This window comes from Phalacrocorax aristotelis, chromosome W (assembly GCF_949628215.1).
Source record: "Phalacrocorax aristotelis chromosome W, bGulAri2.1, whole genome shotgun sequence".
In the NCBI taxonomy this organism is placed as follows: domain Eukaryota; kingdom Metazoa; phylum Chordata; class Aves; order Suliformes; family Phalacrocoracidae; genus Phalacrocorax; species Phalacrocorax aristotelis.
In genome coordinates, this window is record NC_134310.1 from 28,815,565 (window position 1) to 28,828,109 (window position 12,545).

Here is a 12,545-nt window from a genome sequence, read left to right on the forward strand (position 1 = left end):
AGGCACGCAAGGCGGTGAAGACGTCACCAGAGCGCCGGAAGCAGCTGCCGGGAAATGCTAGTCTGGGCGGGACTAGCAGGAGCCAGCCAATGAGGGGCGAGCGGGCCCTCTTGGCGTGGCGCGTGGGCGGAAGCGGCGGTGTGGGCAGTCAGGGTAATGGCGGAGTTTCGGGCGCTGGGGCTGGCGCCGTGGCTGGTGGAGCAGGCGCGGCAGGTGGGGCTGAGCCGGCCCACGCCCGTGCAGGCCGCCTGCATCCCACCCGTGCTGCAGGGTGAGCATTCCCGGTTCCCCCCCCCCCCCCCGGCTCCCCGCCCGGTTCTCCCCACCCCTCCCCCGCTCCCCGCCCGGTTCTCCCCCCCCCCTCCCCCCCCGGCGGCTCCCCGCCCGGTTCTCCCCCCCCCCCCCGGCTCCCCGCCCGGTTCTCCCCCGCCCCCGGCTCCCCGCCCGGTTCTCCCCCCCCCCCCCGGCTCCCCGCCCGGTTCTCCCCCCCCCTCCGGCTCCCCGCCCGGTTCTCCCCCCCCCCCCCCGGCTCCCCGCCCGGTTCTCCCCCCCCCCGCCGGCTCCCCCCCCGGCTCCCCGCCCGGCTCCCCGCCCCCCCCCGGCTCCCCGCCCGGTTACCCCCCCCCCGGTTCCCCGCTCACTGTCCCCGTCCCGCTGCCTGTCCCACGGTTAACGGCTGCTCCCGGTCTCTGCCCTTCTGCCTCCCTCACAGGTCGCGACTGCCTGGGCTGCGCCAAGACGGGCAGCGGGAAGACGGCAGCCTTCGTGCTGCCCGTGCTGCAGGTGCTCTCTGAGGATCCCTACGGTATCTTCTGCCTGGTGCTGACACCCACCAGGTACGGAGCGGCCCCGGGAGGGCCTCGGCCGGGCGAACCGGCCCCGGGAGGCCCCACCATGGTGGTCGGCACCGCTTCAGTGCTCTCATCCCCGGCAGGGAGCTGGCGTACCAGATCGCCGAGCAGTTCCGTGTCCTGGGGAAGCCCCTCGGCCTGAAGGACTGCGTGGTGGTGGGCGGCCTGGGTGAGTGCTGCTGCACGGGGGCTGGCACCTCTGGCACGCTCGGGTTGGGCAAGGGCAGAGCACCCGGGCAGGCTCTCCTTCTACGTGGCACACTTTCTTCACGCTGACGCGCTGTTATCCAGCGACCCAGGCAGCAGAGGCTGGTGGAAATAAGGAGAGCCATGTTGTCTAGCCTTACAGACCAAATGATTGTAGGGGTCCATGTTTGCTTGCCTGTAACTCGGCTCTGTGGTTCTGTTTGCAGACATGGTGGCGCAGGCATTGGAGCTCTCCCGTAAACCCCACGTTGTCATCGCTACGCCCGGCAGGCTGGCAGATCACCTCCGCAGTTCCAACACTTTCAGCCTTAAAAAACTGAAGTTCTTGGTAAGGTACCTCTCCAGCTTGTTCTTTTTTTTTTTAATGCTTTTAAAGTTTTTGGCTTTGTAGGTATGCATGGAAATGATCTCATTTATTCCTGGCTGTGCCTAGGTTTTGGATGAAGCTGACCGGTTGTTGGAGCAGGGCTGTGCTGACTTCACCGCAGACCTGGAGGTGATTCTGGAGGCTGTTCCAGCACGCAGACAGACGCTGCTCTTCAGCGCCACGCTAACCGATACGCTGAACGAGCTGAAGAGCCTGGCCGCCAACAGACCGTTCTTCTGGGAGGCTGTGTCCGAGTAAGTCTTCACCCATTCCACCGAGTGGATGAGGAATCCCGTTTCCTCTCCGTTATCTTGTCTCCTCACTGTCTTTCCCTGTGTTCCATCTTTACTTGCCAAACCTGTGCTCCTTGGTGCTTTGCCTTCTTCCCCCGACAGGGTGCGGACGGTGGATGAATTGGACCAACGCTACTTGCTCGTACCCGAAGCACTCAAGGACGCGTACCTCGTCCATTTAATCCAGACCTTCCAGGATGAGCACGAAGACTGGTCTATTATTATCTTTACCAAAACCTGCAAGTGAGTGGCATTGTTCCTCATGATTGCTCTTAATGTAGGGGTGCCTTTACGTTTCTAGTTCAGACTCCAAATTCCTACTGTATTCGGTGTAGGGCTGGGGTCGTATTTGCTTCCTTAGTCTATTCTGAAATCTGGTAGAGAAACACCTTTTCCTTTGAGCAGTCCGGTGCTGAAGGGCCTCCCAGAAATGTAGCACGCCAGAAGCTCAAGCTGCTTTGTCTCCCTGCCTCTTCCTTTCCTCTTGCTGATGGATACTGCAAAAGGGGTGGGGAAAATAGCACTGTCTGCTCCCCCGGGCTGTTCCCTTCCTTCGGGTGGTTCAGGGGACTGGGATCAAGCTGTGGAGCTGATGACATTCCCCTGAGCGCAGGTGGGGAGCCAGTCACTCGCTCTGGGGTGAGCGGGTGCGCTGTGCCCTGCCTCTGTCAGAGCGCTTCTTGAGGAACACCAGCTTTCTCCTGATCCATCAGCTTTACGTTTCCTTGTTACATTCTGATTACGTTTTTTTTCCTTCAAGGGACTGCCAGGTCTTGAATATGATGCTTAGGAAATACAGCTTTCCTTCCGTAGCTCTGCATTCCATGATGAAGCAGGTGAGTGGCGGGACAGATCTGGGAGATGGATGCTTCCAGCTGCATCCCTGCCATCTGCCCAAGCCCTACAGCTCCTGTGGATCACAACATCCCTCATACAGACGTTTCTCTTTACAGCGGCAACGATTTGCAGCTTTAGCAAAGTTCAAGTCCAGCATCTTTAAGATTCTCATTGCCACTGATGTTGCTGCCAGGTACGGGAAAAACGTGGTTGCTGTTGCCAAAGGTTTTAAGGCTGCTCTTTAAGTGCCAGAACCACTGTGGAGATTAGGCTGGGTTTAGTAAGAGGAGAGCTTTAAACTCCCTCACTTGGGTTGTAGAACATCTGAGCTGTGTTTTGGAGCCCGCTTGTGTGTGATGTAGCTCCGATCCCGGCTTGTTTTGCTGCAGTGTGTGGGGGGTGTGTGTGTTCTGGCAGGAGAATGATTTCTGGGAGGATTAGTGTGTTCTCTGGGTCTAGGAGGGAGCGGTGGGCTGCAAGGCAACATCGCATTTTGTGGCTGTTGGAGAGTCGCCTGAGGAGAGTTTGTCCTAAATAAGCCCAAGACAATAATGACTATCTTTGTGAGAATACGGGGCTCTTGGAGAAAGCAGAGGACAGGAACTTAAGCTGCATATATTAATATTAAAACAGCGTTTCTCAACTTCTGTTCTCTTTCTCTGCATTCCAGAGGTTTGGACATTCCTGCAGTACAAGTTGTCATCAATCACAACACTCCCGGCCTGCCGAAAATCTACATCCACCGGGTTGGCCGGACAGCCCGTGCGGGTGAGCAGGGACAACAGCGTGCCGTTTGCTGGCTAAAGCTGGGCTCCCAGCGCTGGGGCTGAGCCCTCAGCGGGTGCAAGGGGGGCTTCGCAGCAGCGCGGTCTTACTCAGATCACTGGCTCGGCCTTGAGGTTGCAGTGGTGGCTTTCCCCGACTTGTGTCTGGTCTGCACGAATAGTTAACTGAATTTTCAGAGCAAATAAAGACCCCTCTGAGCACCCTGTCACCATAATGTGACTCATGGGATGGACGGAATTGGGCATGGCTTAGGCTTCATCTCCTTCTGCTTGTCAAGATTCACTTATCGCTGTGTTTTCATCATCCAGGTCGGAAAGGAATAGCTATTACACTGGTGACGCAGTACGACATCCATCTTGTACATGCTATTGAGGAGGAAATCAGTAAGTAGAGCACCAGTAATGCTGCTAAAACGTGGGATCACGTGTGTTCCTTTGTGCTTGTGGTACTTGCAGTACTGATTTCATCAGTGTAGAATCATAGAGTCATTAAGGTTGGAAAAGACCCCCAGGCCTCCTAAACCATGTCCAAAGTGCCACGTCTGCACGTTGTTTGAACGCCCCCAGGGACGGTGACTCCCCCACCTCTCTGGGCAGCCTGTGCCGGGGCCTGACCGCTCTTGCAGTAAACACATTTTCCCTAATCTCCAATCTAAACCTCCTTGGCACAACTTGAGGCCATTTCTCGTCCTATTAGTAGTGAATTGGGAGAAGAGACCAACCCCCTCCTCACTATATCCTCCTTTCAGGCAGTTGCAGAGAGCGGTAAGGTCTCCCCTCAGCCTCTTCTCCAGGCTAAACCCCCCCAGCTCCCTCAGCCGCTCCTCATAAAGTTGAGATATAAGAATGTATGATCTAGAACATCAGCATAAAATGGTCTCTCTTCCCTGTGTGGCTCAGGCTTGGAAAAGAGCAGGAGCACTTGAATCTCCAGCTTGGATTCTGCTCCTGAGTGTGCCACACATGAACGTGTTTGTCTTCCTGCTGTTTCTAGTGGAGGAGAACCAGGGTGTTGAACTTCCTCTGTTACCTTTAAGGAGGAAGCCGGCTGCTTTAATATACTCCCTTGCTACTGTGAGTGCTGAGGTGGACAAAAAGAACAGGTTGCTTTGCATAGGTTCAGGCTTCATCTTTGTTTAGGAAGTAGATCTAATTAATGCAATATCTTGTGCTACGGGCAATCGTAGGCAGAGGGGAGGATTTAATCCTTTGTCGTAGGCATGAAGAAGTCAGTGACCATAGCATACGACAAAAATTTCGCTGATAATCCGAGGAACTATATTGGGTTTTTTATGAGTTGAGAATCTGCCCCTGGGTTCTGGAACCGACCACGGTCTGTAAATGTCTCGCCCTGATTTAGAACTGAAGCTGCAGGAGTTCTCCGTGGAGGAGCGGTTTGTGCTTGACATCCTCATCCAAGTGAACGTCACCAGGAGGGAATGTGAGATAGTAAGTGCGCAAAGGTGAAGCCCCGTTGTTCAGAGGGCTGGAGGTCCTGGGCCTCTGGGCGTAACCAGGAGAGTCGCTGCAGTCTAACGTGCGGCTCTGGATGTGCAGCTTTGCTCTTGAGCATGTAAATTAGAGTTTTTGCTCCTGTTTTTTAGTTGGAAGCACTTGGATGTGTGTGTGTGGAGGGTTGTTTTAGTTATCTTCCCTAGGTTTGCTCTATTATCGCACAGCTTTGCGGCATTTTTATGCTGCTGAGTGTTGAGGCTGGCAGCCTGGGGGGAAGGTGTGCAGATGTGTGCACACGGGTGAGGTCCGCTTTTCTCCGTGTCAGACTCGGTGCTTGGTTACTGATTGCCCTGCTGCGTTTTTGCTTTGACAGGAACTGGAGGGAATGGATTTTGATGAGAAGAAAGAAATAAATAAGCGGAAACAAATGATCCTTGAAGGGAAGGTGAGAGTTGCTGCTGCATAAACTGCTTTGATCAGTAGCTAGTATAACGCCATCGATGTGGAAGGGGAATGACAACTCCTCCCTCAGTGCTGTGGTGCGCCCGCCTCGCTCCCCTTCGGGGCGGTGAAGTTTTATCTTGCGGGGTGACTGATAAAAAACGCGTTGGAGTAGTGTCTGACTTGTGCAGGCTACTTGGTCATGGGCTAGAAGGCAGTGTGGGCGTCTAGGAAAGGCAAAGGGGCTGGCGCTGTCCCTAGGCATGTCACTAGTGTCCTGGCATTTGCCATTGCAGGATCCCGACCTGGAGGCAAAAAGGAAAGCAGAGCTAGCCAAGATCAAGAAGAAAAACAAGCAATGCCGTGAGAAGGTTCAGCAGACGCTGCAGAAGAAAAAGCAACTGCAGCTGAAGAGGAAACTGCAGAAGAAGATGGAGCGGCGGAACAAACTGCGTGCTGCAGAAGAGAAGTAACATCCTTCGGCCTGGCTCGCTTGGCTTGGCCTGCCCCGATGTCGCTGCTGCTTTGGGAATACTGGGCTCTAACGCGTCTTAATGTGGACGCTTCTGACCTGAAATCGGTGTTGGAGAGGGAGGAAGGTGGGTGAGGGGAGAAGGGACGTGTTGATAAACGATCCCCGTTATTTCTCCTTCCTGCACAACACCGCTGGTTTCGGCTGCTCCTGGCAGGCCGGATCAGTCTCCTGGAAGAATGTATTTCAAGAGCATTTTTCCTTCCTCCAGCAAAGCAGAGGCCAGACCTGAATTCTTGGTGACGTGAAGGGAAATAAAGATCTTCTCTCTTCCCCCTTCATTCAGTCATTGCTCTTTCCCTTTCAAGGGCTGGTGCTGGCCACTCACGCTTGTTTATATCAACAGATTGTCCCCTGAGCCAGAGTCTAAAAATACTGTGACAAAATGAGCTCAGCCCCTATCTGTGCCATAGCCCGGGGTTTTCGGAGAGGAAAATTCCTGGAATGCGTGGGGAGGTTGTATTGTGTGGCTGTCCTGGGGTCTTCTTGCGATAATTCTGCTTCATACATTTAAGTGATACTCTTGCCTGCGATTGCTGGCTCAGACTCTAGCCCTGGGCTGCTGTCCCCAGGGAGAGCAGAGCCATGGTTTGGGGACGGGGGCTGCCGGGGACTCTATTTTCCCAGATGATCTATTTTCTGGCACAGAACAACCACCCCAGGAGTAGGATTGCCTTGTTTCTTGTACCATCCAAGACTACCCAGAGTGGTTTATATTTGGGTCTGCTCTGTAGGTTTCTGGGCCTCCCTGTGTAGATTTGCATCGCATCTGTTTGGAACGGGAGGTTGGTTAGGCTGGAGGGGGCTGAGCTCTCCTAGGAAGCCGTTGTGTTTCCCTGTGGAGGCAGAGCTTAAAATCCCAGAGTAGCTCAGGCCAGAGTTTGGCCACCTCTGATCCGATGTCAGATTTGATCCTCGGTGCCTTCTTTAATGTTCTGAGCTTTCTATGACTCGAGAGTGAAAATCTGTTATTTCTGTCCTCAGGCTTATGACAATAATTTCTGTGGTCAGTGCCCAAATAAATATTTATTGCAATAAGTGACCGATGTTTGACCGTCTCTGACACATGGGGGAGTTGTGGGATCTGACGGGTGGGGAGCAGTACTTGTGTGAGCAAACAGCTTGGAGATAAAATCGGTTTTATTTCAAGAGATGAGGTGGATAAGGATTGAGCTTCCCCTGGGTGTTACATCCCTCAGACCCTTCCCACAACCTCAGCCAAGCTCCTTTCCTGGGAGCACGCGGTCTCTGTGCCGCCGCCGCCTGGCTCGAGCGTGGTCTGTGCGCAGTGAGGTCTCGCAGAGGAGAGCTGGTGTTTCCCTCGGGGAATCTCCAGCCTGGCACAGCAGGGCCTCCCGCTGCCCGCAGGAGTGCGGCGGGGCTGGGGAGGTGCGGGTCCATCGGCTGCCCGGTGGCAGAGATGGGTGTGGTACCGTCTGGCGTTTCAGAGGTGCCCAAACGCCTTCCTCCTCCTCGCTTTGTCCTCTTGGGTGCCCTCCAGGAAGAAAAACGCACTCGATTGCCTGCCTTGTAGCGCAGCTCACTGTCACCGGTGGCAGCCGCTGCAGCAGCAGCCAACAGGTTTGTATCGGACTGATGCTTTCTGAATACTAAATGCTCCTGCAGCCTCGTGCATGCTAATTTGTGGAACAAGCCTGTTTAGCTGTAGATTATAAAGACATCCTCTCTGGGACAGGCTGCTCCTGCCTTCCTGAGGAGGGTGCAGATACTGCCTTTGAGTGTCAGTTGATGCCCTCCCTCTCGCAGACACTTCTTAACCTGCCGTCTGAAGTCTCTTTGCTTTAGCCTGGTGGGGGTTTCTCAGTTCGTCTCCCTCCAGCATAATGTGACATGTGGGGTTTGATCAAGGCTCTTGTCTTGAAGCTTTATTCAAAATTCCTTTTAATACCTTCTTGTCTTTTCTTGAGCAGCCTTCTCTGTGAGGGTAGGACACGTGCTGGAAATAAGAGCGCTCTGGAGTGCTTCAGATCATCAGTTTTGGGAGTAGCCGAGTAGAAAAAGAGGTTTCTGTGCTAGTTGGGATGTAGAAAGATGGCTTAAATTCCCAAATTAGGAATTTACATCTTGGGTGACGTTTCTGTACGTGCTGTCAGTACTGCCCTCAAGTAGGATATTCCATTCTGGGGTCTCTAAGCATTGTCATAAACCTTTGGGATGCCCTAGGAATAAAAGGATTTCCTTCTCATCACAGCCTAGATTGCGTCTTGGCTGTAAAACCACCCTCCTCTGTGTGTGGCTCTGCCTGCCAGTCCCCCAGGCAGGCGCTCGCACGCTTCCCCGCCTGTGCTGCGCGAGAATCTGCCCCAGCACGGCTGCCTCTTTCTGCCCCGCTGGGCCCGAGCACGCCCTCACCTCTTGCCCTCTGCTCTCCCCCCTCTTCAGCCCAAGCTCCCCAGCTCTGGGGGGGGGGGTTTCCCTGCCTGGGTTGCCATGGAAACTTCTCAATTCAGCATCTCAGATCGCTCGCTCTTCTCTCACCCGGACCGAGTGCGGCCGCCGAACACCGCGCTGGCACAGGGGCTGTGCCGGGCTGTGCACAGAGGCAGGTCCTGCACCTGTGCCATCCTCATCCTCCTGTCATTCTCTGGGTGTGAAACCCTCGTCCGGCCCTGCTGCTCCGAGGGGCTTGGCACGCGCGTGCTCCTCTGCTCCCACCTCGCGGGGCAATTCTGTTGGGCTTTACACCGATGGGTCTGTAGGCACCTGCCAAAACTGGCTGCTTTAGCTGTGTTTAAGGAAATATTTGTCTCTTCCTGGAGCGTTTCCCCCCATCTCTGCCCCCCCCCTTATGGAGGAACAGGCATCTCTGAGGAGTGCTTCCCACCCGTTTTGCAGGGAGAAGGGCTGGGATCCTCCCAGGTGAGATACACAGTGTTTGATAAATCCCCCCCTTCTGCCGAACAAGGAACCGTGGCAGCGGGGACGGGTTTGGGAACACAGCGGTCACCGTCAGGGGCTGCCGCCTCCTCCGTACGTGGCTGCTGTATCAGGCAGCGAAGCTCTGGACCTCCACAGTGAAGAAAAGGCTGCTGCAATGAAATAGTCCAGGGTGATCTTTGGCCTGGGCTTTTGATTTCTCTCTGCTGAGGCAGCAGTGCTGCACTGGAGCCCGTGTTCCAGCTTCGCTGCTGCTGCTGGGCTGCGGGTGCAGCCATTGTCAGCTCCCCCCTCGCAGGGGCTGCACTTGGCGCACAAAAGCCGCCTCTGCGTGCGGTTAACACGGCTGTTCCTCCACGTGGGTCCTTCGTGCTGGCCAAAACCTCACTGGTCCAGCCTGCACTGTGTCAGCTGCCGCCTTACCTTTGGATGTTCTTTGCAAACACAGACTCAGCTGTGTCAAAAGCCTTCAAAAGCTGCTTAACAAGCTTTTCTACCAGGAATGGCCTTTTCCCCTCCGAGCCCTTCTCCTGGGGCTGCTTGTGTGCAGCCCTGGGGGGGCCCCGCCGCCAGGTTAGCCGGTAGATGGCAGCTGGTGTGCTCTGGATGCCCTCGCTGCTGGGTCTAATCCTTGTTCAGAGGGGAAATACGGCACAGGCCTTCTGGCTGGGCAGCTGGATTGTAAAGATTTGGCTTGAGAAAGCAGAGAGACAGTGGGGGGGGACGGGGCTGCCTGAACCCAAGCCTTGCCCACGCAGCAGTCAGACCCCAGCTGGGTGCTGCTGCTGCCGGGAGCCTCCTGGGTCAGTGCTTCAAGCCTCAGGATTTTCCCTTTTCTGATCCTGGGCCCTACAATGCTCCATCGTAGTTAGAAGCTGCTCCTCAGATCCAGGGCTCTCCTCCCAACTCCCTGCACTTTCTTTGCTGAACCTTCACCTTCCGCGCTGCACCTTAAAGCTTTTCCCTGCCAGTTTTTGCTGATTGAACTCCTTGCCTGTGGCACACGCTCGTTCAGGGCTTGACTGCAGATGCCCAGACACGTGTCTTCACTCTGGGTTTGACATGCCAGACACTGTAACTCCGCTAGTTCCTCCAAAAATGGGACAGAGGGAAGGAATACGTGGATTTTTTTTTTTTATCTTGTGTGCTAAGAAAAACCTCCCTGCTGGTTCCGGTTAATTCATACCCATCCCTCACTCCCTGCAGCAGCTCTGTCTCCTGGGAACGCATCCCTGCATGACTTGCTTTGGATTCCTGTCACCTCGGGGAGGGAGAGCAGTTGTCAAGGAGCAGAAGACTCTGCTCTGGCCTTGCAAAGAGAAGGTGTGAGCTCAGCACTAACCTGTTGCTGTGCCTCATCCCCATCCCTTCAGCTCTGCTCAGTACTTTGTGGTATCATTCTTGCATTCCCAAGCCCAACCATCGCAAGCTGTGCTGCTCCCAGCTTGAGGCCACAGGAGAAGTGGCACTTGTGCCACCAACCTCAAGGCTCAGACACTGTTTTAATCTACCCATAACAAGGTCTGGACATTAATATCTTCAGCGAGTAAGGCTAACGTGAAATGTTTTCTGGCTGTTGCCTGCGGGGATTTGAAACCCTGTTAGCCTGGCACTGGTGGAAACAGAAGGCAGCGGCTATACGCAGCACCCTCTCTCACTTGTTCTGCCAGCCCTTGGGAAAAATAAGCTAGCAAGAGGGTGAGGAGCTGGCGCTGAGGCGGAGAGGCTCGCTCCGGAGCACACAGCGTCACGCCCGTGCAGGCTGCGGGATGGGGGTGCGTGAGAAGGGGGTGACAATTCACGTTTGTGGCAGCCACCGCAAGTCCCAGCGCCCTACAAAGGGGACGTAGGCCCGGGAGTAGCTGGTGCTGCAGAGTGCAGGGCCCTTCCCTGCATGCCATGGGGAGAGAGGTGATGCCACGGGGCCAGAAGCGATGCCAGCCTCGTACAGCTGCGTTGCCGGCGGCATCCGAGGCGATGGAGTTTGGTACCTTTGAGTCTCGCTTCGCTGGCTTGCGCTCAGCAGAGCCCGGGGAGCTGCGCGGCTGCAAGCGGTGCTCCAGCTGTGAGCGGACTGGGGCGTGCAAGGGCTGCTCTTCTGCATTAGCTGTTGCTGGAGCTGCCACGTCTCTCGCGGCTGGAGCCTTGCTCGCTCTTACAAGTGTCCCAACGTTATTCCAGCTGCTGCTTTTTTGGTGCGGTGGAGGGAAGCTGATGGAAGAGGTAGGACCTTGTGCAGAGGTGATTAGTGCTGTAGCTCATGTTTTTTTCCCTCGGAGCAGAAACTGCCTTTACACACCACAGTCTAATAACGATAATAATTATAAATTACTCTGGGAAAGGGGACTGTGAACCTCGCTGGAGTTTTGGAGCTTTATTATGTGTTCATGGACATGTTCCAAAACACACATTTAATTGCCTTCTCTGGTGCACATGGAAATTGTCTTCTAGCGTGTGCATGTGTGTGTGGGGGGGTGTTCCTCTCCCAGAGTATGCCTGCCTGTGCAGTCAAGTGTAAACAGACCATTTCTGACCTAAAAATAACCTATCCTCTGAGTAACGGAGCAGCTGATCTCTGAAGCCCAGATGCAAGAGCTCAAAAGGATTAGGTCACCTATTTTTTCATTAATGGTGCTATTTATTTACAAATTCCCCTAAGTTTGAGCCTTTGGAGAGCTAAAACAAAGTGCTTAGTCGCTCTTCCTCCACCGAGACCTTGCTTCAGTGTGTTCTCACAGAACTACAGATAGCAAGGACAATCTGTTCAGCAACTGTGATGTGAGGCTGCCTAGTGACACAACACGCATTACCAGGGGGCTCCGCTGCTGCAATTTGGGAAGAGAAAGATTTCTACTTCTTGTTTAAAATCACTCAGCGGACTTAGGGTATTAACCAGCCCGGCCTGTGCTAACCTTTTCTTCTCTTGGCTCTCCAGGCGCTTCGTAGATGCTAGTAATTTAAGTCCAACAGTCCTTCAGGGAGGGTAATTATCTACTTTGCGGAGGAGGAGAAACCAAAGCCCGGAGAGGCGAGGGCGTTTGCAGAGCAAGGCAGCGGCAGAGCTGGTGGTGGTCTGCCACTCTGCCTGCCAGGTCAGCTCTAGGTCGGGACTGGATTTGCATTCCTGTTCAGCCCGGGAGGCCTGTACTGGCATCTGTCAGATGGAGTTTGCATGAGGCACATCCTTTTTTCTGAGGCTCTATTATTGGCACGTCCTGCAATAGCAAAGCTTCGTTTCCTCTTGCTGAGCTGGTCAGAAGGGCCTCGCCACGGGTCCGGCTCCGGAGCAGAGACTCGCACCTCGCCGCGGTTCATCAGACGCCGTGCGAAGAGGGGAAGGATGCATGATTTTTTTCATTTGCTCATCCTGATCTCAGACGGGAACCATTTCCCCCACGGTCCCTTTATTAATGTTCTGTCTAGGTTTTCTATGAATAATTAAGATCCTCATTTGCCAAAAGAATTAGGTCTCTCAAGGTACCCGCAATCAGCAGCATTTCTCCTCCAGCGAGGAACCTGCTGTTATTTAGTTGCTGACAGTAATCGTTATTGTGAGACAGAAGCAAACATTCATTGCTGGCTTTTGTAACACAATACTTTCCTCCTTTTGAAGCAAGAGAAGCATAAAGAGGGAAGGGGTGAGGGTTGGAAAGTGCGTGGTGGGGATGTGTTAGAGCGCTGCTGTTCTGAAACACAACTGAAGTCCTTTTTAAATGCTCACTAGAGTGGGGCAGATGGAATTAGTGCTTTGCTGCTCTGCCGTCTACAGTAGGGTTGTCTCATTGCTAACCACAGATTTTGGGCTTTTGTGGAAATAGCTGGTGATGAATGGGTTTTCATTAGTTTAGACGAGGGGAAGGCGGCAACGGAAAGCGCCTC

The 12,545-nt window shown here is 54.4% G+C and overlaps 1 protein-coding gene across 1 annotated transcript; it reads left to right on the plus strand.

Moving 5' to 3' along the window:
- The first annotated feature begins 68 nt into the window (after positions 1-68).
- Positions 69-6,041, plus strand: DDX49 (DEAD-box helicase 49). Its single transcript, XM_075076742.1, has 13 exons — positions 69-271; positions 713-836; positions 935-1,020; positions 1,265-1,386; positions 1,492-1,679; positions 1,821-1,961; positions 2,479-2,554; positions 2,672-2,748; positions 3,226-3,323; positions 3,650-3,724; positions 4,701-4,789; positions 5,169-5,240; positions 5,533-6,041. The coding sequence occupies exons 1-13, from the start codon at positions 157-159 to the stop codon at positions 5,707-5,709; spliced, it is 1,440 nt and encodes a 479-aa protein (XP_074932843.1). The 5' UTR covers positions 69-156; the 3' UTR covers positions 5,710-6,041.
- The last annotated feature ends 6,504 nt before the right edge of the window (positions 6,042-12,545 follow it).